The sequence below is a fragment of the Phycodurus eques genome, chromosome 2, assembly GCF_024500275.1.
Source record: "Phycodurus eques isolate BA_2022a chromosome 2, UOR_Pequ_1.1, whole genome shotgun sequence".
In the NCBI taxonomy this organism is placed as follows: Eukaryota; Metazoa; Chordata; class Actinopteri; order Syngnathiformes; family Syngnathidae; genus Phycodurus; species Phycodurus eques.
The window spans coordinates 22,747,633-22,773,169 of record NC_084526.1 but is presented as its reverse complement, the minus strand read 5'-3'; the positions used below and the strand labels follow the sequence as shown (position 1 = coordinate 22,773,169).

General features: G+C 39.8%; 2 protein-coding genes across 4 annotated transcripts; one reads left to right on the top strand and one right to left on the bottom strand.

Moving 5' to 3' along the window:
- The first annotated feature begins 185 nt into the window (after window positions 1-185).
- slc7a6 (solute carrier family 7 member 6) lies at window positions 186-15,647 on the top strand. 3 transcript variants are annotated; one of them, XR_009767816.1, is made up of 10 exons: window positions 186-290; window positions 4,191-4,728; window positions 4,902-5,027; window positions 6,475-6,619; window positions 6,690-6,813; window positions 9,015-9,118; window positions 9,191-9,287; window positions 9,813-9,962; window positions 13,148-13,223; window positions 13,393-13,484. XR_009767816.1 is itself a non-coding variant. In XM_061669982.1 (10 exons), the coding sequence occupies exons 2-10, from the start codon at window positions 4,245-4,247 to the stop codon at window positions 14,598-14,600; spliced, it is 1,482 nt and encodes a 493-aa protein (XP_061525966.1). In that variant the 5' UTR covers window positions 186-290; window positions 4,191-4,244; the 3' UTR covers window positions 14,601-15,647. The 3 variants fall into 3 exon arrangements, 2 of the variants coding, with proteins under 2 accessions (XP_061525966.1, XP_061525967.1); XM_061669982.1 differs by lacking the exon at window positions 13,148-13,223 and adding an exon at window positions 14,533-15,647 and having other exon boundaries at window positions 13,393-13,576; XM_061669983.1 differs by having other exon boundaries at window positions 13,148-13,480.
- A 382-nt stretch (window positions 15,648-16,029) lies between these two features.
- On the bottom strand, window positions 16,030-24,353 carry slc7a6os (solute carrier family 7 member 6 opposite strand). The gene is made up of 5 exons (XM_061669988.1): window positions 24,034-24,353; window positions 20,777-21,130; window positions 17,235-17,444; window positions 16,962-17,100; window positions 16,030-16,490 (listed from the first exon to the last, which is right to left on the bottom strand). The coding sequence occupies exons 1-5, from the start codon at window positions 24,220-24,222 to the stop codon at window positions 16,339-16,341; spliced, it is 1,044 nt and encodes a 347-aa protein (XP_061525972.1). The 5' UTR covers window positions 24,223-24,353; the 3' UTR covers window positions 16,030-16,338.
- Between the last annotated feature and the right edge of the window lie 1,184 nt (window positions 24,354-25,537).

The following is a 25,537-nucleotide window of genomic DNA, read 5'->3' as shown; positions in this document are numbered from 1 at the left end:
ATGGTATAAAATATTTTTATTAGAAAAATGTGGCATGTACTTACTAACACACATATTTTTATTAGAAAAATATGGCATGTACTTACTAACAATATTAAAAGTAATGAAGCGGTTCAGAGAATGGATGGATGACATTGTCACGAGTGGAACGTGTCCCTGGCGGAACGTTACGCGGTGACGTCACAGAGTGGCGGCAGGCAGCCCAGTTGTTTCCAGGTGCTGCCGTTGATGCACTCTGATCTCTGGACGCCGGCTGTCAGACGCGATTCAGTTGGAGGAGGTCCGCTCAGGTACCAGCGGGACGCACACACGGCGGGCCTTTTACAAACACCCACAATGGCCTCGTTTTGGGTGAATTTCGTGGATGGGGGGGGACAAAAGCGGGAATTCAGTCTCGCTCCTGGCCGCGTCAAGTCAGCCGTGGTGACACTGGAGGTCCGCGGGGCTCTAAAAATTCGAGTTACAAAGTAAAACATTTGATTCTGCATCTTGTTGAACTAATAGTCATCCTTTGCCGTGCTTCGTGCTTTATTTTGAAAGTGTGGGGCGGAGTTGAAGCTATGATTAACGGAATCTTTGCTCTTCCTGTTTTTTTTGTTTTGTTTTTGTTTTTTAAAAAAAAGTGGACGCCGGCTTTTGTTAAAGAAACCCTTTCGTCGAGTTCCTGCTTATAAGAACGAATACAAAAACATGCAATCATGAAATAAAAATGATGTTGTTGATAAATGCCACCGAAGATGAGCTCAAGGCAAAACGGGCTGTATCAGAAAAGCCCCCCCCCCCCCCCCCCCCTCTCCCATGTTACCTACTTCAAAGGGATTTATAGCAAGAAAAACGTTCGTACAATGTAATTCGCCCCATATATTGCTTTTTATGACATTTGCCATTGTCACAGACCCTAATAAGGTACGATGTAGGTCATGTTTACTGAGCCTGTTGCTGGTCCAACATGGTGCCAGTGTTTGAAATATGTTTGAAAATGAGTGATTAATTATACATATTGACTGAAAAAAAGTACTTTTAAAGGAATACATTTTGGGAAGAGGGGGGGGGGGATATAAGAGATAATCGGATTTTGACCATATTTTTGGTTATCTACGATGACAGACGCGCAAGATATGAGGTTGTCTTGTGGGTCTTTATTGCGTTCTTAAAGAGACATGACACATTTTTCTTGCTCAAAAGCAAATTATTTTATGTCTAAAAAAACGTTAATAATTTCAATGTATTTATTTGATTTAGATCATGTTTGCTACAGCTGTGGATTCTCCTACATAATGTCAGTCCTTTAAATAAAACAAAGTATTGATTAATTGAAAAAATAATTGAACAATTACTACGTAAAAAGTATTGTATAGTTTTAAAATATTAAATGTTTGATGAAAATATATCAATTTAATTTTTTTTTAAATGTTTTTTTTAAAGAGACAGGACATATTTCCCTCAATCAAACACAAATGAATGAGGTCAATTAATTTTTGTGATGTTTACTAAGGATGTGGCCTCTCCTGCCTGGTCTGGGGTCCAGCGCTGTTTAAATAACAATAAATAATATAAATGACGAATAATAAAAAAAAAACTACAAATATTTTGTAAAATCTATTTTTTTAAATCACGTTGTTTTATGAAATATAGATAATCTGTTTTTCAAATATTTTAGGTTATCAATGGTAAAAGACTCCATGGACCAACCCATTTGTTTCTTAAAGACAAGACACAGCTTGTGTGTTTTTTGCGAGTGTTACACAACGCCGCGTGACCTCGACTTGCTTCTTGTTACACGCCCGTGTGACAAACTTATCCAGTGATGAGGTTCCACTTTACAGAGACATGCTCCTTTGGTGACGCAATCTGTGATGATCTTGCGCTGGGAAAACGTGTCTTATTTATTGACTATGTAGTACAAGAAGTGAAACCTCCCTCCATCACAAAAAAAATAAAAATCCAAAGAAAAAGCAATGACACTTGTGAAGTTGAACCTATGGAGTGTGTTTTTGCTACGCTGACCCTGCATCATGGTGAGCTTGCGTCGAACAAAGATACATGCGATAAGAAAAAGACGTGTGGAGTTGATCATCTGTACCACGATATTGCTATGCTAATGCTACCTCCCAGTAAGATAGTAGAGTTACATGTTCACAAATCCAAAGAAAAAGCAAAACACACCTGACTATACCAAGGCTATGTCCAAAAAAAAAAAAATCCCTTTCTATTCTTATCATAAAAAAGTAAAACAGTTGTACAGTAGATCCTTTTTTTCCTACTATACTATTTGGGTATTTCTGTCTTACTTTTATTCATATTTTCAGACACCCCCAAAATGTTTAGACTGCTTCTATTGAAAGTTTAAATAATGAATATACCTCAAACTATGATCATAATGAGAAAAAAAAATCCAGAAAATTACATTGTCTGATTTATTTATTTATTAGCAAATTATGACAGAAAGTAAGTATTTGGTCACCTACAAAGAAGCAAGACTTCTGGCTCTCACAGACCTGTGACTTCCTTCTTTACGAGGCTCCTCTGTCCTCCACTCGTTACCTGTATTAATGGCACCTGTTTGAACTCATTATCAGTATAAAAGAGACCTGTCCACAACCTCAAACAGTCACACTCCAAACTCCACTAGGGCCAAGACCAAAGATCTGTCAAAGGACCCCAGAAACAAAACTGTAGACCTGCACCAAGCTGGGAAGACTGAATGTGCAATAGCTAAGCAGCTTGGTGTGAAGAAATCAACTGTGGGAGCAATTATTAGAAAATGGAAGACATAAAAGACCACTGATAATCTCCCTCGATCTGGGGCTCCACGCAAGAGCTCACCCCGTGGGGTCAAAATGATCACAAGAACGGTAAGCAAAAATCCCAGAACCACACGGGAGGACCTAATGAATGACTTGCAGAGAGTTGAGACCAAAGTAACAAAGGCTACCATCAGTAACACACTACACCGCCAGGGACTCAAATCCTGCAGTGCCAGATGTGTCCCCCCTGCTTAAGCCAGTACATGTCCAGGCCCGTCTGAAGTTTGCTAGAGAGCATTTGGATGATCCAGAAGAGGATAGGGAGAATGTCATATGGTCAGGTGAAACCAAAATAGAACTTTTTGGTAAAAACTCAACTTGTTGTGTTTGGAGGAAGAAGGAATGCTGAGTTGCATCCAAAGAACACCGCATCTACTGTGAAGCATGGGGGTGGAAACATCATGCTTTGGGGCGGTTTTTCTGCAAAGGGACCAGGACGACTGATCGGTGTAAAGGAAAGATTGAATGGGGCCGTGTATCGTGCGATTTTGAGTGAAAACCTCCTTCCATCAGCAAGGGCATTGAAGATGAAACGTGGCTGGGTCTTTCAGCATGACAATGATCCCAAACACACTGCCCGGGCAACGAAGGACTGGCTTTGTAAGAAGCATTTCAAGGTCGTGGAGTGGCCTAGCCAGTCTCCAGATCTCAACCCCATAGGAAAATCTTTGGCGGAAGGTTGAAAGTCTGTGTTGCCCAGCGACAGCCCCCAAAACATCACTGCTCTCGAGGAGATCTGCATGGAGGAATGGGCCAAAATACCGGCAACAGTGTGCGAAAACCTTGTGAAGACTTCCAGAAAACGTTTGACCTCTGTCATTGCCTGTAAAGGGTATATAACAAAGTATTGAAATGAACTTTTGTTATTGACCAAATACTTAATTTCTACCATAATCTGATCATACTTTAAAAATCTGACTGTGATTTTCTGGATTTTTCTTCCCCTCATTTTGTCGCTCATACCGATGATGAAAATAACAGGCCTCTCTCATCTTTTTAAGTGGGAGAACTTGCACAATTGGTGGCTGATTAAATACTTTTTTGCCCCACTGTGTGATTAAATTGAGGTACAAGCTTGATCATGGAATGAATTGAACTCGTAAGTAACCATGGATAGAAGAACTACATTATTTGTTGTAAATAAATGTGTTTTTTGGGGGGGACAATGAAGTGAAATTGGACTATTTCCCATTGGTTGGGAATCACTGCCGTATAGACAGATGGGAGACGCTAAAGTGCTCACTCACTGATTCTTGACTTCCTGTTCCACGGTTAGCCTCCGAAAAAAGCAACTGACACTTTTGGAGTTGATCCTACGTAGCGCTTTGTTGCTACGCCACGATGAGTTCCATTTCCTGTTCTATCCCGCCGCGTGTCCCACAGCTCCACGAAGAGGTCGCCACCGCTGACCCTCAGCTGACCCTGGCCGGCGCCAACATGTCGGAGCAGGACGCCTCCAAGCCGACGTCGGGTAGCGGCGCGACGGCTGCGACGGCGCTCCCCAAGGAGAGCATGCAGCTGAAGAAGGAGATCTCCCTGCTGAACGGCGTCAGCCTCATCGTGGGCAACATGATCGGCTCGGGCATCTTCGTGTCGCCCAAGGGCGTGCTCTTCTACAGCGCCTCCTACGGGCTGTCGCTGGTCATCTGGGCGGCAGGCGGCCTCTTTTCGGTGGTGGGCGCGCTGTGCTACGCGGAGCTGGGCACCACCGTCACCAAGTCGGGGGCGTCGTACGCGTACATCCTGGAGTCGTTCGGCGGCTTCTTGGCCTTCGTCCGCCTGTGGACCAGCCTGCTGATCATCGAGCCCACCAGCCAGGCCGTCATCGCCATCACCTTCGCCAACTACCTGGTGCAGCCGCTCTTCCCCACGTGCGAGCCGCCCTACGCCTCCTCGCGCCTCATCGCCGCCGCCTGCATATGTGCGTACACTGGACGCTCGCTTCATAGCAGTCGGTCATCATTTGGTACCCAGGCCTTCATCGCGACCTGGTTTATGTCCTCGCTGGTCCTGACTGCTCGCCACTGGTTAATATAGTGATGACATCATCCACTCAATGTCCTGTGCGCGTGTGTTTGTGTGTTTCCACTTCAGGCCTGCTAACCTTCATCAACTCGGCCTACGTGAAGTGGGGCACCCGCATGCAGGACCTGTTCACCTACGCCAAGGTGGCCGCCCTCATCGTCGTCATTGTCACAGGCGTCGTCAAGTTGTGCCAGGGTGAACCAACTAAATAGTTAACATTACAACAAAAATAGTCGAATCTTAGATTTAAAATAAATATTAGAAAGTACTAAAAAAATACTAAACTATTGGAAAAAGGTGACAAAAATGTTAGATGAATAAGACAAAAAATAATGACATTAAATATGAGAAACAAAAACAAATTGCAAAATACAGTATTAGGGATAAAATAGGACATAACATTAAAAAATATTATTACAAAAATACACAAATACCACACAAAATCATACTGTATTCGAAAAGAATAGCACATACACAAAATACATTTTTGAGCATTTTGACAAACAATACAAAATATTAAACAAAAATACATAATTAGGAAAAAAAATACACAAAACATGCACAAGTATGACAAAAATACAACTTAGATTTCTTAAAATAATAATAGAAATATATGATAATCTTAAAATATATTTTAAAACAAAATGAAAAATTCAAAAATATAACCAAAAATATGTTTAAAATAAATGAAAATACAAAAATACTAGAAAAATACCATACATCAGACAAGAATACACATTGTGAAAAATAGATAAATAGGAATACATAGTAAAATACAGAATTATTTAAAAGAAAAAATATTAGGAAAAAATAGTTTAAAAATAAAATACGAAACATTCAAAAACTTCAAAAATAGAATTATTCAATGGAAAATAGACATACTATTCATTTTAAAAATGGCAAAAAATGTATTTAAAATTTAAAAAGATTCATGAAAATATTTAAAAAATGCACAAATAGAAGAAATACCACACGTTCAACAAACAATATTAAAATATTACAAAATAATCTGACAAAGATACAAAATTAGGGGATTAAAAAATGACAAATATAACAGAATATACAGTATATGTATATTGAGGGAAAAAACAAGACAAAACAAACATTTTAAAAATGCAAAACAGGGAAAACAAAGAAATTATAAATAGAAATATTTAACAATGTAAAAAATACAACAGTATAAGAGAATACAAAGATCTATGACAAAATACATAACTATTAGATGAAAAATGCATAAATATTAAAGTAAAAACTAAATTTAAAAAATAAGATAAAAGTGTAGGAAAAATCAAACTGGGAAAATAATCAGGCAAATAATGAAAAAATATCATGACAAAAAATACACCTATATTAGACACAAATATCAATTATTTTACAAAAAGTATACATGTGAGCTATTACGACAAATAAATCAATATTAGGATAAAAAATACGTATACGTAAAAAATATAAAAAAGTCCAACAATGCAACATTATTAGGGGAAACCAAATATCAAACAACTTTTACAAAATGTTAGGCAAAATTGATTAAAAAAAAAAAAACCACAATTCTGGCAAAATAAAATGTTAGATGAAACCAAATAATCCAATGAAAAATGACCACCATCAAAGCCAAAAGTGTAAACGTGTGTCTCTTGGTCAGGTTCCACCGGCAACTTTGAGTCGGCCTTCCAGGGCTCCTCCACTGACCCCGGCAACATCGCTCTGGCGCTCTATTCGGCGCTCTTCTCCTACTCAGGCTGGGACACGCTCAACTTTGTCACCGAGGAGATGAAAGACCCCGAAAGGTTTGCCTTTTTCTCTCTTTTAAGTGACTTTTTAGTCGGACTCACGGGACTGTCAGCCTCTGTATTCCAGGAACCTTCCTCTGGCCATCGCCATCTCCATGCCCATCGTCACCACCATCTACATCCTCACCAACGTAGCTTACTACGCTGTGCTGGACATGAGCGCCGTATTGGCGAGTGACGCGGTGGCTGTGGTAAGGGAAAACTAAATCACTACTTGTTTCTAGCCGGCGCTTGAGCCGTCACCGTTTTGAACCAATCCACCCCATAGAGCAGGGGTGTCAAACTCATTTTTTTCGTAGGTATGGTTTACCTCGGAGGGCCGTTATGACTGAACTAGGGATGGGCGAGTACCGATACCAGGTGTCGGCATCGGGCCGATACCGGCCTCATTTCAAGGTACAGGGTACTTGCGAAGCCTGCAGATACCAGCCACAGATACTAAAAACAGAAGGAAAAAAAATTACAAATCTGACAAAGTGCTACACAGCAGTAGTTGGCACTACACTGCGACCTTTGACACATCAGTGAATCATTATATGGGTCAGAAAGAAAGATCTTTGTTCACAATTATCTGTCATTGTGTGAATTGGAATCTTATATGTCAAAAGTACTCGTTGTATTGGTATCAGTGAGTATTTAGGACTGAATACTTGTACTGGTATCAGTCCGAAAACAAGTGGTATTGAACATCCTTACTATGAACCCATACAAATGTGTGATCCCCAAATATTATTGCATAGTTACAATGAGTTTGACACTTGTGCCATAGAGTAAGCGATTTTCTTGCTCTGGCAAGCATGGCTTTACAGTGGGTACGGAAAATATTCAGACCCCCTTAAATGTTTCACTCTTTGTTATATTGCAGCCATTTGCTGAAATCATTTAAGTTCTTTTTTTCCCCCCCTCTCTTCACTAATGTACACCCAGCACCCCATATTGACAGAAAAAAAAACTGAATTGTTGAAATTTTTGCAGATTTATTAAATCCTCCTCCTGAGTCCTCTGGCACACGCATTCCTCCCCCGATCACGCTGGCCGAGTGAGCAGAGAGTGAAGCACTCGTCAGGCGAGTGATACAGAGCGTTTTTGAGTGTTTTACCGTCGTGTAATTTGCATCTTTGCAAACTATCCATCCATTGTCTGAGCCGCTTATCCCCACAAGGGTCATGGGAGCCAAAACATTTCTATAAGGGATATATATGGGTTACGTTCAAGAAACACAAGAAAATCATGATGCCTTCACTGACAAGTCGGAAACATCAATACGAGACAATGGAACATGAAACCTCGTAAAAATAAAGTATGTGGAGTGTCTGTGAATAAATACTGTAGTAATACAGTAACAATTCATTTTAGGAACAGCACGACCCCAATAATTGTCTCTCACATAACGCCAATTAATAGAAGACTACTATACAGCATCCCACTTACTTCCTACTGCCATGCACAATGTAACAGGGCCCATAAATTCACAATTTAATGCCTTCATTTAAAAACCATTTCAATCATCCCAACTAATGTATTTAGTTGTAATTTGATTTATTGCATATTTTGACAACAGCTACAGTGTTACTTAAATCGAATCTAGCTTTAATCATATGAATTAACAACAAAACTGTGGCTAGTAAAAATGCTGAGTGGCAAGTAACTCTGGGAAACCACGAGCCGCAGTGGCTGGTGAGCAAAAATGTTCGTCGATCCCTGCTGTCAAGCCAAATGCCATCCATCCATCCATTTTCTGTACCGCTTATCCTCACTAGGGTCGCGGGCATGCTGGAGCCTATCCCAGGTGACTTTGGTCGCCAGCCAATTGCAGGGCACATATAAACAAACAACAATTCGCGCTCACATGCACACCTACGGGCAATTTAGAGTCCTCAATTAACCTACCACACATCTTTTTGAGAACATGCAAAGTTCACACAGGCGGCGCCGGGGCAAGAACTTAATCGATTTTAAATTCTATTAAAATCCAAGATGCTGAAGCCCGATGAGATGAAAGAACAAATCAATACAGTACGTTTCACGTTGTCGCTCAAGCCGCCATCGTTTTGAATGGAGCCGCTTCGAACATTCAGGTATTCTTCTGTGAAGTCAACAACCCGACTAGATTTGAATGATATCATACATTAGGTGCTCATGGTAGCAGAGGAAAGGTATAGTGAGTAAAGGGCCAAGGTCAAATGACTCCTATAACATTTCTAGTCAGCGCTCGAGCCATAACAGTTCTCAGCTCATCTTCAAATTGTAAATGTGCTTCAAACTAAATTCAAAAATCCCATTTTTGTTATGTCAAAGCAAAGCTGATGTCAAAGGTCACATTAGTCGGCACTCTACCCTCCCTGACTGATCTGATTGAAACAATAAGGGATTCTTGTTCTGTGACATTCAGACATTTGCAGATCACACGTTAGGCGTGATGAGTTGGATCATCCCCATCGCCGTGGCGCTGTCCTGCTACGGCGGCCTCAACGCTTCCATCATTGCCGCATCCAGGTAGCTTGAAAAACATATTTATGCTCCATTTTCTGTGTCCTGTTGTCGCATCCGCCGTGTTTGTGTGTGCAGGCTGTTCTTTGTGGGTTCCCGTGAGGGTCACCTTCCCGACGCTCTGTCCATGATCCACACGCAGAGATTCACGCCAATCCCCGCGCTCATCTTCAACGTAGGCAAACATACACCACTTTTTTCTATTCTCCTTGAAATTTCTGGTCGGTGCGCTAATCATCACCAATTTGCTGAAAACAGTAAGGGTTTCTTTTTTGGTCAAGGCAAGAATACTCGAAGGATATTGGAAGCGCGATACTCAAGGTAGCTGAAGGACATATCAGTTCATGTTTCTAGTCGGCGCTCTAGCGTCGTCGTTTTGAAACGGTCTGCTTCAGACAGAAACGATTCTTGCTCTCACGAGGATATCATAACTGAGGTGCTCAAGGTAAGGTAGCTAACTTTCCAGTCGGCACTCAGGCATCACAATTTTAAACCGATGTGCATCAAACATTGAACGATTGTTGTTCTGTCAAGGAAGTTAGTTGAAGGACATCATAACAAAAGAGTTCAAAGTAGAATCAATTAGCTCAGAACAATTCCGTACATGTTTCTGGCCAGCGCTCAAGCATCACAATTTTGAACTGATTTGCTTAAAAAAATAAAGGATAAAATGATATGATGGGAAGTATGTTGTGTGCAGTGCGTAATGTCGCTGATCTACTTGACGGTGGAAGACGTGTTCCAGCTCATCAATTACTACAGCTTCAGCTACTGGTTCTTCATGGGCTTGTCCATCGCAGGACAGATCTACCTGAGGTGGAAGGAACCGCAGCGGCACAGACCGCTCAAAGTAAGCACCGCTACTGTCGCTAACCATCAGAACAAAATATGACAAGAATATTGCAATCAATCTAAAAGATACAAAAATAGCTAAGGTTCAAATGTAAAATCAGTACATGTTTCTCGTCGGCGGTTTAGCTGTTGCAATTCTCAACCAAGCTACTTGAAACTTTAAGTGTGCTTCAAAGTAAATTCAAGTCACGTCAGCACTCTGCCCGTCCTAACCGTCCATTCTCTGAGCCGCTTATCCACACAAGGGTCGCGGGAATGCTGGAGCCTATCCCAGCTGTCATCGGGCCGGAGGCGGGGTACACCCTGAACTGGTTGCCAGCCAATCGCAGGGCACATACAAACAAACAACCATTCGCACTCACAGTCACACCTGCGGGAAATTTAGAGTCTTCAATCAACCTACCATGCTTGTTTTGGGGATGTGGGAGGAAACCGGAGTGCCCGGAGAAAACCCACGCAGGCAGGGGGAGAACATGCAAACTCCACACAAGCGGGGCCGGGATTTGAACCCCGGATCCCAGAACTGTGAGGCAGATGTGCGAACCAGTCACTCACCGTGCCGGTGGAAGGGACATTATTAAATTAACTTAAAGTGAATAGCATTTAATATTTGGTGGCATAACCCTTATTTACAATAAGTGCATCAAGCCTGCGACCCATTGACTTCACCAGACCGTTGTATTTTTCATTTGAAATGCTTTACCAGGCCTTTACTGCAGCCTCTTTCAGTTCTTGTTTCTTTCTGGGGGTTCTCCCTTCAATCTCCCCTTGAGGTAAAATGCATGCTCTGTTTGGTTAAGGTCCGGTGATTGACTTGGCCAGTCTAAGACCTTCCACTTTTGCCCCTGATGCAGTCCATTGTTGTGTTGGTGGTGTGTTTTAGGTCAATGTCTTGTTGCATGATGAAGCTTCTCATGATTAGTTTGGATGCATTTTTCTGTAAATTGCCAGACAAAATGGTCCATTCATTCATTTTGCTGCTACTATCATGAGCTACATCATCAATAAAGACTTGTGAGCCCGTTCCAGAAGCAGCCATGCAAGCCCCAGGCCATGACATTTCCTCCACTATGCTTCACAGATGAGCTTGTGTGTTTTGCATCATTAGCAGATCCTTTCTTTCTCCATACTTTGGCCTTTCCATCACTTTGGTAGAGGCTAATCTGGGTCTCAACAGTCCAGAAAACTTTGTTCCAAATCCTTTGTGGCCCATCTCTACTACTTTGAAAAATCCACTCTGGCCTTCCAATTGTTTTTGCTGATGAGTGGTTTGCATTTTGTGGTGTGGCCTGTATATTTCTTTTATCGAAGTCTTCCTTGAACAGTGGATTGTGATACCCGCACCTTGCCCTGTGGAGGTTGGCAGTGATGTCACTGACTGTTGTCTTTGGGTGTTTCTTCACAGCGCTCGCAATGTTTCTGTCATCAACTGCTGTTGATACAGCTGGCCGACCTGTTCGATAACTGTTGCTCAGTACACCAGTAGTCTTTCTTTTTCAGGACATTCCAAATTGTTGGATTGGCTATGCCCAATGTTTGTGCAATAGCTCTGATCGATTTTCCTTCTTCTCTCAGCTTCAAAATGGTTTGCTTTTCTCCCATAGACAGCGCTCTGGTCTTCATGTTTGCTTAACAGCAAATGCAGTTTTCACAAGTGGAACCCAAAACCAAAAACAAGCAATAGCTTATGTTTAACCAATCAATCTAAAGGCAACACCTGAGCAGCTAGAAACAGCCATCAGTGACATGACATGACATGTTCCAATACTTTTGCTCACTTGAAAAGTGGGTGGTTTTCAACAAAAGGTGCTCTGTCCTGAGTTGTTTAACACATCTAGATGTAAATACCATGAAATAAAAGCTGGAATGCTGAACTTTTGTCTCATATTCATCTTTTGATCTGAAACCCAAATGTCTTCAGTGTACAACTAAAACAAAGGAATTGACCTTGTCGTTCCAATACATTTGGAGGGGACTGTACGTCACTAGGGAAGACATAAAGCATAACAAACACGTCTGCTCTTATACGTGGGTCTTCTACACGGAGGCAACCAATCAAAGGAGAAGGGGGTGTTGGGTTTTAGCCAAATATGGAAAAAGGAGATACAAAACTGGGTCATCCCGATGTAGTTATCAGACGGACCTTTTCTGGACACTTCTACGACAAAACCAAGATGTATTTTTAAATGAAATTGACCCTTTTATACTAAGTCCATGTTAGAGAGTCACTCTATGGAGGTCTAAATAGCCAAAATACGGGACCTTAAAAAAAAATAAAAACAATTACGATCACGGCGATAAAAAAGTTGACAAAAGTGCGTTCCACCATTCGCAAGTACAGTACAAACGGTGAGTAACTACCTGTGAATATAATTTTCATACTACTGAACCTCTGTGATTGGCTGGCGACCAGTTCAGGGGGTAGCCCGCCTCTCGCCCAAATACGGACAATGGATGGATGGATAGACTGCTGAACATGTTTTTTGTCGTGTCACCATCAAAATGTCATCAGTTGTCTCGGCTCTGTGATAAAGCTGCATGCACTATGTTTTCAAATTTGAGATCACAGCATATGAAACATAACATTTAACCTTATGACAATTGTCCAGAGTCAGTGCTTCTAAATAAATAAACCAAACTGACTGATTTAATTAGATTTTGTCCACATTACTTTTTTTTTTTTTTTTTTTTTTTTTTTTTTTTTGAAGGATGGCAACATTTTTAGGTCATGTATTATTCCCTCAATTAATTAATCACATCTAATTATACTGGACCAACAGAAGACGGTCTTGCTTTTGTTTAATGATGTTCTCTTGAGAAACATAGGAGTTCCGAGGCTGTCACAAAGTACACAGCATAGTTTTGTTCAGAAATAAAGTTGCATTAAATTGAGTTTGAAATACAACTTTACAACAATTCAGTGCACTAAATTCAGTCATAATCTCAGTTTTTGTTCATATAACTTTTATAAGGTGTGAATACTTTTTTTAATTTATTGTTGTTATGATTTGTGGAAAAAGAAAAAATTATTAGCACTCCAATATATTTTGTGACTGGAGCAAGATTGTATAATAATAATGTGCGACGTGCTTGAAAGTTAGTGGCGACTCGACTTGACTTGCTTGATTTTGATTTTTGATTTTATTTTATATTTTAAATTATTATTCCCCCCCTCCCCCACAGTGACTTGGGACTTGCTTGAGACTTGAAGGTTATGACTTGAGACTTGCTTGTGACTTACTCCCACCTGGGACAAACAGTAAGTTTTCTTGTTCTGTCAAGGTAGGGACCCAATTGGTTTTGAAGGATAATGAATCCCAGATCCTCACAGTCGCTGAAGTCGAAGGACAAATGGGTTGTAGTCTGCTGTTGAATGACATTTCTCATATTTTTAGTGTGTTTTGTTTGTTTGTGTGCGTGTTGTGCAGCTAAGCCTGTTTTACCCGGTGGTGTTCTGCATGTGCGCCGTGTTCCTGGTGGCCGTGCCGCTCTACAGCGACACGCTCAACTCCCTGATCGGCATCGCCATCGCCCTGTCGGGGGTGCCCGTCTACTTCCTGGGCGTCTACCTGCCGGAGTCCAAGCGCCCGCCGGTCATCACCAAGCTGCTGCGTCAGTTGCACCGCCTGACCTTTACAGATTCAGCTGCAGTTTTGTTTCACTCTTCATTTTGCTTTTTCTACTGCAGCCCATTTAGGCATGAATTATTGAAACTCCAGCGTTTGTTCTCGGGTAGAAAAACTGCAATGCAAAAAGGATGAAAATAGCTAAAAGGAGTTCAAAGTGTCACGTTTTAACCCTTTTAAGTAATACGTTTTAAATGTATTTAAAATGAGAAACAAATGAATTGATTTACATTCATTTTTTAAATATTTTTTTATTTTTATTTAATGTATTAAAAAATTAAATGCATTTTATTATTTATAATTATACTGTACTCCACTTTATAATCTTCGTCTTACATCAGATTTTAGTGTTGTTATTAGGGGTAGTAGATAGTTTTAGTTTAGTAGTTAATTTTGGTTTAAGTTATATTTCAGTCATGGAAATTTTGGGTGCAGAAAAAAAAAACTAAATTACAGAAAATTTGAAAATTCAATTCAATATGAATAGATAAATAGAAATGTAAAGTTGTTTCTGTAGCAATAGGTTAAATGCAAATTATTTCAAATAATATTTCACAACTAAATTAATGGACAAATATTTTTAGCATTTTAACAAATGAATTCGTTTTTTGACTTTTTAAACGAAATATTTGTTTTTGGTACCAAAAACGTAGTCTGTAGGGATTTTCCATTATTAGTTAAAATAGCTGCCAAATGCACAATGGGAATCACATTAAAAGAATTCAGACATAATCAATGACAGTTTTTAATATTTTTTTATTAGGATTAAAAATATTCAAATATTGTTTTGAATTAATTCCATCCATGCCACCATTTTCCGCTTATGCTGTTCAATGGCGCGGCGTTGAAATGAATATGTTCAACTAAATGACATTTTTAGAATAGTAAAAGTAAAAATGTACAATTGCTGACTCCTTTGTTGAATGTGGTTTGTGTGTGCAGGTTCTCTGACCCATTGCACTCAGTACACTTGCTTCTGCGTCCTCACCGAAACGGACAAGAGTGACTAAAGACACGACACCAGCAGCGCTGCAATGGATGACGGGAGAAAAAAAAAGGAAGGTCTTTTGTCACTTGTATGTACGCACGACTACTTCTGTGGAGTCAAGCGGGAAAATGGTGCACTTGCGTTTCTTCTTTTATTGAATTACCCGATGTCACCGACTTGCCTTGCAACTTCATCATGTGGTTTTCTTTTCAGTGTTCGCTGATCCTACGTTAAAGTTCTTGTCACGTAATTGCCTTTGTGGCCTGGGCGACGAGTTTTGAGGATTCAGTCGGGTCAATACAGTGTGCCTGACAGAAATCATGCAGTGTTTTAACACATTTTAACATTGGGACATAAAGGGCCCACCACAGTGTTTGATGGAAGTTCTACAAACACAATAGGAACTATATATATATATATATATATATATATATATATATATAAAGTATTATATTATTTGATCATATATATCTTATTGTTGCTGTCCGCTTAAAAATATGTATTGACTTTTTTCCCTAGATTATCGGAAACACTTTGGATTTTTGGTTTTGTTTTTATCTCTCCACAAAGTTTTTTTTTAATTTTACATTTGTTTGAAACAAAAACAAAAATATATTTTTTTAAGTAAATTGGATAACAAATATTTAAGATGAAAAGCAAATACATTTTGTTTTAGACAAAAGCAAAATGTATGCATCTCAAAGTTTTTTTTTTTAAATTCATCAAACCAAAGAAAAAGCTATTTGTCATGGGGGCTGAAAATCTTTTACAGTACAAACAAAATTTGGGGGTTTTAGATAAAAAACTTCCGTTTATTTGAAATGAATTGTTCTAAAAAAAAAAAAATCTGATGTTTTTATTGTAAAATTATTCATACAGCATGAGCATTTGTAGGTTGACGATTTTCTTTATACAGTTCCTCCAAAGTGTATTAACCAACTTTATCTTTGGCGGACCTAACAGTATATGGCCCACTCACCTTTAAAAAAGCCTTGATTTATCATGTTGATATTTGTACCATTTTAGGAGAATTTGCATTATGAGTAATTCATGATATGACTTTATTAAAGAGTACTTGATTTTCACTGTGCCTTGTTCATTCATTTACATTGTGGGCCAATCAAAAATAGAGCTGTTATAAGTCTCTGGAAATCACAAATGTATAAGCACCTCTTACATATTGTATATACATTACAATTGCCCATACAATTTTTAATCTGAAATCAGAAGTCACGGAAAATAGTCAAGCATAAATCAGATCAATATATAAGGGATTTGGTACAGAGAAAGAAAAATGTAATCTGTAAAATGAGAAATATGTTTTAGGAAGAAACTTAGACAATTTGCTTTAGTGGGCAACAAAGGATGTGGCGGGGGCCTGGAGTTTGCCACATTTTTTTATTTGACATCTAAGGAGCAAATTGTCATTTTACAAGCAGAAGCAAAATCAATGAGTGCTTTAAACATTTATTTTAAAATCTGTTATACACATATTTACAAAAATAACATCCAGCAAGCATTCTTTCTGTTGTAACACTCAACTTCAACAAACAAAATGTGGGCCAAAATTGATGAGCCCCCAAACTGTCGGTCCCGCAACACAACTGCACACGTTACAGTATACAAAACACATACGCAACTGACCGCACGCCAACAGCAACGCACACCAAACACAGGCACACAAATGTACTTAAAGAAAATAGAAAGGAGACCCGCCGTGTGGGCTACAGGAGGAACTGGGAAAGATGGCGGTTCTGGAGTCAGTCCGAGTCGTATTTGTCTTTGTCGAGGTCCTGCGGGCCGTCTTGGTGACTGAGCTGTTGCAGCTGGTCTCTCTGGTAGCGATGCCAGCTCCTGCGGCAGTGAGAGGCGTCCTCGTCCTCGTCCTCGTCCTCATCCTCATCCCAGCAGTCTGCAAAACAAAACGCAGATGAGTCAGTGGGAAAATGGACACTCATGGTAAGCTGTCACTTGAGCGATTTCGCTTTTTGCGACACATTGTACACAACTCTCACTTGTACTGTCAAAATTAAGCTTTTGTGTTTGACAGCGGTTAACGGCCAAATGCTTTTGTGTTCCCAATTCCATTTTTGTCCTGTTTTTCTATTTTTTGTATTTCTTAAAAAAACATATATATACAAATTGTTCCATATATTCTTGCATTTTGTCTAATGTGTATTTTTCCTGACAATGGCAGTTCATGTGAAAGAAAAGCAGTTAAATGAGGCAATTGTCTCAAATTCTTTCTGCAGGAAGCAGTAAAAGAAGAAAGTTCAAACGTGAGTGTACAGTCCATGACTGTTTTTAATGGACGCGAGTTAAAATGGGACAAATGCTTTTGAAATTGGGAGGTTCCGTAAAGTGACAAACTGAGAAGACGTACGTCCATAGCGTTCCGCTCTGTCGCCGTCTTCACTGTCAGCGTGGTCACTCTCGTCTTCGGGGTAGTCATTCCTCCAGTTGTCTTCCTCATTCTCATCATCCTCGTCGTCGTACACCTCATCGGCCTCCACCTCGGCAACCTGATGATGTCAAATTCCTCACTCCGGAGTTGACAATGCGTTCATATCTAGCTCTACCTCTTTCTACCCACTTTTTTCCTCTCTCTCTCACACACACACACACACACACACACACACACACACAGATAGACTACCAGTTGTGTGTGGTCTGCGTAGGCCCTGACGGACAGGATGTCATGGATCCATCCAGTCGTGGCAGTTTCCTGGTAGTAGAGGTCATACACGTAGTCGCCGTCGTCATTCTCATGTGGCCAGCGTTGCTGCTGCCGGTCATGGATGCAGAGGCGCTCTCGCAGCATCTTGGTGTTGTTGCAGAGGATCGCGTCGGGGTCTGATGATTCTGTCTAAAAACACATCCAGCAAATTACAATGGCTTCTTTAATGCACTTGGGAGTTTGAATATCCTCTCTGTAGTGGCCCTACAACACCAAAATGAAAAGTCTAGCGCGTTTGATTTTTTTTCTTCCATGTAACGAGACAAATGAAGAACCCTCTTACATATCACGTGACGTCAACCAATCAGTCTGGTTTCAATTGCATTTTAATATCTCATTTGTGTATTTTTTTGTAATATTTTGGTAATAATGTAATGTAATGTAACCTTAATGTAACCTGTATTTTTCCCCAATGAAGTTGGGACGTTGTCTTAAACAAATAAAAACAGAATACAAGGATTTGCAAATCATGTCCGACCTATATTTAATTGCATACACTACAAAGAGAAGATTTAATGTTCAAACTGATAAACTTTGTTTTTAGCAAATAATCATTAACTTGGAATTGTATGGCTGCAACAGGGTCATGTGTGAAGAAACGCCAAAGACAACAGTGACATCACTGCCAACCTCCACAGGGCAAGTTGAGGGTATCACAAGCCACTGTTCAAGGAAGACTTCGATAAAAGAAATATACAGGCCATACCACAAGATGCAAACCACTCATCACCAAAAAGAATCGGAAGGCCAGAGTGGATTTTCCACACTAGTAGAGATGAGCCACAAAGGTTTTAGAACAAGGCTTTCTGGACTGTTGAGACCCAGATTAGCCTCTACCAAAGTGATGGAAAGGCCAAAGTATGGAGAAAGAAATTATCTGCTTATGATCCAAAACACACAAGCTCATCTGTGAAGCACAGTGGAGGTAATGTCATGGCCTGGGGCTTGCATGGCTGCTTCTGGAACAGGCTCACTAGTCTTTATTGATGATGTAGCTCATGATAGTAGCAGCAGAATGAATGAATGAAAGAACGAACAATTTTGTCTGGCAATTTACAGAAAAAAGCATCCAAACTAATCATGAGAAGCTTCATCATGCAACAAGACATTGACCCAAAACACACCACCAACACAACAAAAGACTTCATCAGGGGAAAAGTGGAAGGTCTTAATGGCAAAGTCAATCACCGGACTTTAACCAAATAGAGCATGCATTTTACCTCCTCAAGGGCAGACTGAAGGGAGAAACCCCCAGAAAGAAACAAGAACTGAAAGAGGCTGCAGTAAAGGCCTAGAAAAGCATTTCAAATGAAGAATGCAACAGTCTGGTGAAGTCAATGGTAGTGATGGGACGAACAACACTGGTGTGTCAGCATTGGTCTCGAGCGCACAAGAGTGAAACCCCGTATTGGTGCGTGAATCGCATTTAAAAATAAAATACAAATAAAAAGTAAAAAATAATCATGTGACCGATACAGGAAGTGTGTCGTTTGGATGTGCCGTGCCAAATTGTGTTTATCAGGAAACAAACTGCATCGTCATGTTGCAGTTTTGCTTGCCCTCACCTTGTTCCACTGACTTCATGGATCGTTCCTAGAAGTTTTGCACAGTCTGGAATCATTTTGATCTTTTGACACCAAATAAGATAAATCTTTTTCTCCTTTGGACATTGTTCACTGTTAAGTTTTTTAATTAACATATTTGTACTCTTTTTCTGGTAAGAGGTTTTAATTGTTTTCAGATAAATTAACTATTTTATTGTTGGTGAAGTGTCGGCTCTGCTCCACAGAGCCATCTTACATCAATAAGAGCACTTCATCAATGTCGAGGCATTATAGAGCTCGGCACGGCAATGAAGAATTGGCAGATACTCGTGAGTACCCCAGGTATGTTGAAGTTGTCAAAAAAATACAAAATTTGGCTTGCAGTTCCTAACAAGCAAGTGGATGAGGCTACTTCATTGAGCAATTTCAGAATGAGCGCTCATTTCCATGTTGATTGGAATGTACGAAGGAAATGTACTTTGATTCATGCATACGCACAGATTCATACATCTGGATATTTTTGTGCGTACAACGTTTTCTGGATTTGAGCATACACGTTTTAGTAGCCTTGTACATGAGGCCCTTGGTGTCTAAGGAGAAATCACCTTGGAACAAAGACACTTCAAAAACTTTTGTTCCTCAATAAAATAATAATAATAAATATAATAAAATAAATAAAATATATAATAATAATAATAATAAAAATACATGAAACAATTTTTAGTCTTTTATTTCATATGATTGAACACTTAAGTTATCAAAATCCCATACATAAGTTAAAGGTTTTAACGCTGAATTTTATTAAGACAAATTTGCTATATTTTACATCCCAACTTATTTTAGCATTTACACAAACAAGGTTTTAAGCAAATTTTAAACTCTTAAACAACTCGGCAAACAAATTGAGCAAATGAAATTATACAATGATGAGATCATATTTTAAGGACTAGCGATTAAATATTTCACAGGCTGATGTTGGGTTTCCAGCATGTAAGCTTTCCCCATCTTATTTTCATTTTATTTACTTGCAATGATTTTAGAACTACTGTCAGGGTTATTGAGTGGTCAACCAAGTGTCAATACAGTGCCGACACAGTTTGTGTAGTGTGTCAATACACTCCTTGAGGCATCATCATCCCATCATTAGTCAATGGGTCGCAGGCTTGATGCAGTTATTGCAATTAAGGATTATGCCACCAAATATTAAATGTTATTCACTAATTTAATAATGTCTGTTCCAATACCTTTGCTCACTTGCAAAGTGGGTGGCTTCAAACAAAAGGTTGTCTGTCCGAAGTTGTTTAACACATCTAGATGTAAATACCATGAAAGCTGGAATTCTGTACTTTTCTCATTTATATTTTGATATGAAACCCAAATGTCTACAGTATACAACAAAAACATAGGAATTGTAATAATTGCAATATTTTTTCCTATATCTGTACATTAAAATTTCCTTGTGCATTTGTCTTGTCTAATTCTAAATTGTTATTCATTTTTTTGTATTTTACCCGCTTGTATTTGTTTACTTTTAAATGTGTATTTTTTTCCCTTAATATTGGTGTATTTATCCAGCTATTTACTTTTCATATTGCATATTTCTGTATTGTTTTTGTCTAACAAGCCCTTTGTTTATTTCCCTATTTAATTTGTACTTTGATATAATTTGTGTAATTTTCCGTATAATCCCCCCCCCCCCAAAGTACCTTTTAAACTGATTTGTGTATTTTTGGAAATATTCTGAGCATTAAAGCTTTGGTTCTCATGAGATTGTGCCACAGTATCGAATGTTTTGACTCCCTGACACATTTCATGTAGTAATACCGACACCTAAACAAAACCGTTTTTTTAGATCATATCACCCGTCCTTCCCGCTTTTTATTGGAGAAGAATTCACCCAAAATGACTTCCTCTCACCTTGCTGAGAGATTTGTCCTGTTCCGGTAGATCTTCGTGCAGGAGATCAACCACCTGGACTTCCACGAGACCCAAACACTTCTCACGTTTCAGAGAGTCTTTCTCCTCCTCTTCCACTGCCGCCTCCTCTGCATCATCGCCCCCCTGGCGTCTTTGTGTGCGGGCTGGGGGTGCAAGGCTGGTGGGTGCGCGGTGGCTGGAGAGGATCCGGTAGCGCTCCTCACCTCGGACGCCCAACTTGGCGCTGCGCAGGTCGCCGAAGATGCGCTGGAAGCTGTTGGCGGAGGGCCGGAGGGCGTGGGCCACGCGGGGCCGAGCCACAGCCTGGCGGACCTCCGTCTGCACCGGAGTGTCCTGAACATCGGAAGAGACGACATGTGAGCCATGGTGCATCCGTGACATTTGTAAAGCTGACATCTGCCATTCATCTACCATTTTCATTTTTCCTGTGTATTTTTTGTCTAATATTTTTCTTGGTTTTTTTTGTTAATACTTTTCTCATAGCTGTGTATTTTTCACCTAATATTTGTACCTTTTTATCCAAGATTTCATTATTTTAATCCATGTTTTCATCTGTTTTTGTTAATTTTTTCTCTTAAATGTTTTTCTGAAGTGTATTTTTACTTCTATTTGTGAGTTTTATTTTTCATCTATTTTGTACTTTTTGAAGTTTTAGATCCAATTTTTGTATTTTTTCTCATCTAATTTGTGTACTTTTATTAAATAGTTTTATTTTTGCCAGTCATTTTAGTCATATTTCATTCTTTGCTACTGTGTATTTTTCATTAAATAATTTAATGTACTCTATTTTGCATTTTTACAAATTTAGTATTTTATTAATTTGATATTTTAATATTTTTCCAACTAATTGTGAATTTTTATCTAATATTTTTGTCATTTGTTTATTTTTTGTGAAACATTTAAAAAAAAAATTTCCCCATGTACCGAAATTCATGATTTTTTTTTTAAAAAACATTTTGTGATAGAGTGCATTATACATAAGTCAAATGAAAATCTACCTTGTAAACGTTTACTGGTACCTAGGGGTTGTGAAAAACATGTACTTTCATTCAAATATGGCATGTCTAATGTTAAAAAAGTACATATGTATTGGTACATTTTCACTATTCAAGGCCTCCTCCAAGGCCTGTTAGTGATATAAAAAAAAAAAAAAATTCTATAACATCCAAAATATTTGGGATTTCGTTCTGATCTTTTCAGAGGATGAATTTTCAGATGTTGAAGTGGGTGTAAGTAGACGTCCCCATTAATTCTGACGACAAATGGTCGCAGTTATGTAACATTAAGCTACGTTCAGCTGTTTCGGCACTGAGCGCATATTAAGAGGAAAATGTAATGAAATCCCTCTTTTTTCTCTCTGATATTCTCAGATAGGAAAGGGAGCATAAGAGATGTGCACATCAATTTGGGTTGCAATTTTGTGACAAAGCTACAGTAACCTTTTTTTCATTGTGTGGCCAATGACGTCATTCATCGGATCTGCAAATTATGACAAAGCCGATCAGCATAAAACGCTAAATATCAGCCGATACCGATCAGCCTGATAAAATCGGTGTGAATGGTTCGTTTCCTCTTTGGCCCGGAGGACACAATGTCCACAATTTCCCAAAACAATTTGAAATGTGGACTCGTCGGACCACAGAACACTTTTCATCAGTCCATCTTAGATGAGCTCGGGCCGAGAGAAACTGGCAGCCATTCTGGGTGTTGTTGATAAAAGGCTTTTGCTTTGCATAGTAGTTTCAAGTTGCACTTATGGATGTAGCGCCGAACTGTATTTACTGACATTGGTTTTCTGAAGTGTTCCTGAGCCTATATGGCGATATCCTTTACATGATGTCGGTTTTTGATTGAGTGCCGCCTGTGGGATCGAAGGTCACGGGCATTCAATGTTGGTTTTCGGCCTTGCCACTTACATGCAGTGATTTCTCCTGATTCTCTGAACCTTTTGTTGACATTGACCGTGGCTAATGAATCCCCTAAATTCCTTGCAATTGTACATTGAGGAACATTGTCCTTAAACTGTTGGGGACTATTTTCTCACGCACTTTTTCACAAAGAGGTGAACCTCGCCCCATCATTGCTTGTGAATGACTGACCAATTCAGAAGCTCCTTTTATACCAATCATGGCACCCACCGGTTTCCAATTAGCCTGTTCACCTGTGGGATGTTCCAAACTGGTGTTTGATGAGAAATCCTCAACTTTCTCAGTCTTTTTTGCCACCTGTCCCAGCTTTTTTGGAACGTGTTGCAGCCATTAAATTCTAAGTTAATGATTATTTGCTAAAAACAAAGTTTCAGTTTAAACATGAAATATCTTTTCTTTGTATTCAATTAAATATACGTTGAACATGATTTGCAAATCATTGTATTCTGTTTTTATTTGTGTTTAACACAACGTCCCAACTTTATTGGAATTGGAGTTGTAAATGAAAGACCGCCTCCTATACTGTAATCACATACAGTATACACAACACATTGATGAATAGCCAGTTTTGAAATCAGAAGCCTTTAAAAACATGTTTTTCAACTACTAAATTTCTTTTCAAAGGGGGATTGGTAACAAAAAAATGCTTGCAAATATCTAAATGGTATTACACCAGAACACAATGAGCAATTTTGATTTGCTTTCACGGGCCACATAAAATGATGTGTCGGGCCGGATCTGGCCTCCGGGCCACCAGTTTGACACCTGTGACGTAGACAATCATAAAGAACTATATAGCTGTCGCTGCTATAGTTGGCTACCAGTGTGGGCTGCGTTTGTGGCAACAATTGGGAAATGCCAGTATTTTGAGGCTAACGTACAGCAACATCAAACCATCCATTTTCTGAACCGCATATCCACCATGGTAGCGGGTGCGCTGGCGGCTATCTCAGCCAACTTTGGGGGTGAGAGGCCGGATACACCTGGGTTCACGCGCTGCCCGCTCCCCACCTTGTCAATGGCTAATTGAAACAGGAGGTGGAGCAAATATTGCCCACGTTTGCGAATCAAAACTGCCTGTGTCAAAACTCAAAAGCCCTTCCCGATAAAAGTTAAAGTGACCGCGCTCATTCCACCACATGCGAATGGTGTTAATGGTCGAGTCGTCAATTTGACTCTTGAAGACGTTACGTAGAAAATAGTCGTGCTAGGGGAGTTTAACGTGGTCTTTGAGCGTTTTTCGCGTACGTCGTGTTGACGCTAGCCGGGTACGAGCTGGCTAGCCGACACACATCGCGGCCATCTTACCTGTGTCGCTACAGTGGCCACGAGTTTGAACACAGACTTCTCCACGTCGACCTCGCCGGGCTCCGCTGCCGTCTCGCCGGGAGCCTGGCTCGTCTCCGGTCGGATGCGCTTACAGGCAAGCAGCAGGGCGTCCGCGGGGTCGGTGCCCCGCTTTCTTTTGACGCGCAGAATGGTGGCGTTGGTCTCCATGTTCGCCTGTCTGTGTCTCGTCTGACTAGTTGACGTCACGTGATTATTAAATACACCGAAGCCCCGCCCAGCCGCGGGAGCGCACGAGTTTGCGGCGCTGCGCAATGCCAACCACAAACCATGCAGTCAAAGGGTTCGCGTTAAAAGTAGCTATACACCTGAAATTAACTTCTTCAAGAAGGGAGGGATTGTCGGAAGATTGGTTTTAAAAGAAGGAAGTAAACAAGGGACGCTGGAAGGAAACAAAGATGTATGCAAGGGATGAAGTAAAGAGGTATTAATGAAATGAAGGAAAGAAAGCAATATGGATGTATGAAGGGAAGGATGGAAGAAAAGAAACAAGGATGGCATTAAAAGAAGAAAGGATGAAGGAAAGAAGGTAACAAGGGTTGATTAAGGGAGGAAACTAATTTGTCACAAACACATTTGTCCACCGGAGACATATTCCATGTGTTTTTGACATACTTATCAAATAAAGATGATTCTGAAAAAGGGATGGAAGAGAGGTAGGATGGTGTGAAAGGAAAGAAAGAAGGACAGATGGATGAAAGGAAAGAAACAAGGATGTATGAAAGGGAAAAAGGATGAAGGAAACAATATATGGAAGGGAGGGAGGGATGATGTGAAAAGAGAAAGGAATCCTAGGGCCGCTCAATACATCCTTTGAACCTCGTCATCACAATGTTTATTGCTATGCAGTCAGTCAACTGTAATCTTAATAAGTGACCAGCAGAGGGACCTGGTTGGACATGCTAATAAGATTAGCACTGATGTTACGGTAAATTATAACCCATCAAAGAACACACACGGAGCAGCCCAAAGTGGTATATACTTATTTTTTTTGTATGATAACTATTAATGAGGCCACAGGAAACAATTACACACCTGCATTTCCTGTATCTCTCTCCAGAATGTGACGCATGAATGTACAGTATGTTGTATGTATGTATTACACTTAGGGGGAGCGGTGAGAGCCACTGCAGTATTGAAGGGACAAACCAAGTATACACAATAATTTTTGCTTAAACTAATGCACTCAAATATAGAAATACTAATGCATGTGTTCAAACATTGGTGTAAAATAACATTGATTAAAAACAAATGAATAGTGTTAGGAATGTGGTAATGACACTACAGTACAAATTATTTTAATGTCATGTCTGGCTGGACTATTGCTCAATACTACAGTGCATTTCATTTAACTACAGGTAGACTTCATACAAATGACTCCGTATACTTTTGTGTGCTACTGAGCTTAGTTTTTCTACAGGGAAAAAAATAAATGTGTTCTGGTTTTCACATTATGTGTATGTTA